The sequence below is a fragment of the Penaeus monodon genome, chromosome 20, assembly GCF_015228065.2.
Source record: "Penaeus monodon isolate SGIC_2016 chromosome 20, NSTDA_Pmon_1, whole genome shotgun sequence".
In the NCBI taxonomy this organism is placed as follows: domain Eukaryota; kingdom Metazoa; phylum Arthropoda; class Malacostraca; order Decapoda; family Penaeidae; genus Penaeus; species Penaeus monodon.
The window spans coordinates 19,295,959-19,298,680 of NC_051405.1; the positions used below are offsets into that span (position 1 = coordinate 19,295,959).

A 2,722-nucleotide genomic window follows, 5' to 3' on the forward strand; every position below is an offset into this window, starting at 1 on the left:
CCCTATACGCGGGCGCTATGCAGCACATTTATTTACGAAAGCATTGTGTTGTCCTCACCAGGTGCACCGAGTGGGAGGCGTGGACCCGAAGGAGCCCGATGTGGCAGCGCTCACGACGCGCCTGACGAAGGAGAGGGAGATGAGCTTTGTGATCAGAGACATCGGCGCTTACTGTCTCTTCCTTCTGCTGCTCTACGTGCTGGTGTCTGGCCGGACGGACGAAAACGCCTTCCTCCTGCAGGACCACCTGAGAAATGCCTTTGTTAAGGAAGGCCATGTGGAATTCGATTTCAGTTCGAAGGTGAGCACCGGCTTTGTGGGGGACGGTTATATTTCCAACTTTTCATACATTCCCTATTCTGGCTGTTTCTGTACCTTTCGTTGTATCTTTGGTTTCAAATATCTTTTTCTTTCGTAGGAGCTCTGCCAGTATTAGATGCGTGTGTATGTACATTGTCAAATCTGACCTGAAAAAATATTCCCCTTTCTTTTGCCACAGGTCGTCACAGCAGACCATTTTTGGTACTGGTCGCAGAAAGTGATCCTGAAGGAGCTTCGGGCCCAGAGATGGTACAACGACGAACCACCCTACGGGTTGCGAGGCTTTTTAGGTGACAGGAACAACAGGATAATGGGGTATGCTATCTTGCGCCAAGTGCGCTCCGACCCAACCAGGTGCAAAGTCGTGAAACCCATGGACAGTCTCGTCAAGTCCTGTTCGGGCTCTCGCGGGATTCTCGACGAAGACTACCGGAACTACTGCGCACACTGGAAGGTTAATGCCACATTTAGCGGCGCTTGTCAGTATCCTGAGTTCCATTACCAAACAGCGGGAGAACTGCAAACTTACCCTATGGTGGGGTATCTAGGTACCTACGGTGGTGGCGGGTACGTTGTCAGGCTAAAGGGCGCAGAGAGTGACATCACTGACAGACTCCTCCTGCTACAAAAGCTCGGCTGGATTGACAGGAGCACTCGCGCGGTCATGCTGGAGTTTTCGACCTTCAATGCCAACATCAACCTCTTCGCAACGGCCAGCGTGGTCGCCGAGTTCAACGAGGGTGGAGGCGTCGTCCCAAAGTGGCGATTCGAACCTATAAGGCTCTTACCCAAAAGCGGCGCTGAAGGGTACATCGTTACCCTTTCTGAGATTATCTTCGTCGTGTGTACCGTTATCTTCACCTTGAAAGAACTATGGAAAATCAAGAAGCAGAAGTGCCTCTACTTTGCTTCCTACTGGAATATCGCCGAGATCTGCATTTTGATAACCTCCTACGCTACAATCGGGGTTTATGTCTACAGGTTCCTTCTTACGCAAGAAGCCCTGGATATCTTTGAAAAAACGTATGGCAATGGTTACATCAGGCTCGACTCCGCTGCTCTCATGGACCAGTTCTATCTGTACCTGATTGCCATCATCTGCTTCTTCTCAACCCTGAAGCTCATCAAGCTATTGCAGTTCAACAAGAGGATGGACGTCTTGGCTCTTACCATCAGACTCTGCTGGGATGAACTCTCCATCTTCTTCGTCGCTTTCGGGATCATTTTCTTCGCCTTCAGTTGCCTCTTCTACTTCATGTTCCTCATGCAGCTCGAGGAATTCGCGAGATTTATCGCCGCCGTCGAGACCTGCTTCAAGATGATGCTCGGCAAGTTCAATTTCGAGGCGATGAACATTGCCAATCCCATGTCTCCAATCTTGTTCTTTGCGTTCTCCGTGATAAACAGCATGATTCTCATCAACATCATGCTTACTATCATCTTAAAGGCATTCAACGACGTCAAGGTAGACCTCGAGAAGCGCGAGAACAAGTACGACGTCATCGACTTCGTGTGGTCGTCCGTGAGACGCGCCTTGCGAGTGGAAGAGCGACCGCCGCACCACGTCACTCCCGACGTCGAGGCCAAAGCATCCAAAATGAAATCCCAGCCAACGTACGGAGACTCAGCTGAGCTCCCGGATAAGGTTAGTATCCACTACTTGGACCGAACTGTGTTGGATTATGGACGAATTCATTTATGAAAATTATCTCCTATTTTATTTTGAATTTCCTTTTTTATCTATAAACTAATTCACTTCAAAACATATACTTCCCGTACATGCTATCACCCATTAGAAACATATGCCTAAAGCCAATTACAGAGACAACGAAAAGTAAAAACACTAACTGAAATCTGTAACTCCCCGTGCAGGTATCTCAGCTCATGAAGTACATCGGTGACACTTACTTCGACGGCCGTCTCGACCTCAATGACTCCATGGCCCTGAAGCAGATGATGGGAGGGAGGATGCGCACCGCCAAGCGACCAAAGTCCAAGAAAAACGTGTTATCCAGCGACTAAATGGCCAAATGACGGATTATCTAAAGTTTGCCGCGTCGTCAGCTGAAATCTTTAGCGACTGGGAATAATAAATAACCCTTTACCCCTTCACACACCCTACCCCTTGAAGCAAAATGCGATGATGTAGACATAGTGTGTTTTGTTTTGACTGTGCGCAAGATGTGATATATATTTTGAGCTGTGTATATATAGAAATATATAGTAATTATCTGTGGTACAATCCCTAGTTATTTAGGTATTTTTCATCAAGGCATCTTTTAAAATGACGTTGATTTAACTTATTTAAAAAGCCAATTCGTTTACAGAATTTCTTTTAAATAATGTAATATTTTCAAGGGACTGTTTCCCACATCACGAAAGACGTCCATAGTTTAAGAGT

General features: G+C 47.1%; 1 protein-coding gene across 1 annotated transcript in view; it reads left to right on the top strand.

Annotated features, from left to right (window-relative positions):
- Positions 1-2,722, top strand: part of LOC119585682 (polycystic kidney disease protein 1-like 2) — a gene marked incomplete at its 3' end in the record, with an annotated part of 9,846 nt that extends 7,124 nt beyond the window's left edge. The window contains 3 exon segments of the mRNA XM_037934357.1: positions 62-301; positions 500-1,966; positions 2,194-2,722. Coding sequence (XP_037790285.1) covers positions 62-301; positions 500-1,966; positions 2,194-2,343 — 1,857 coding nt within the window.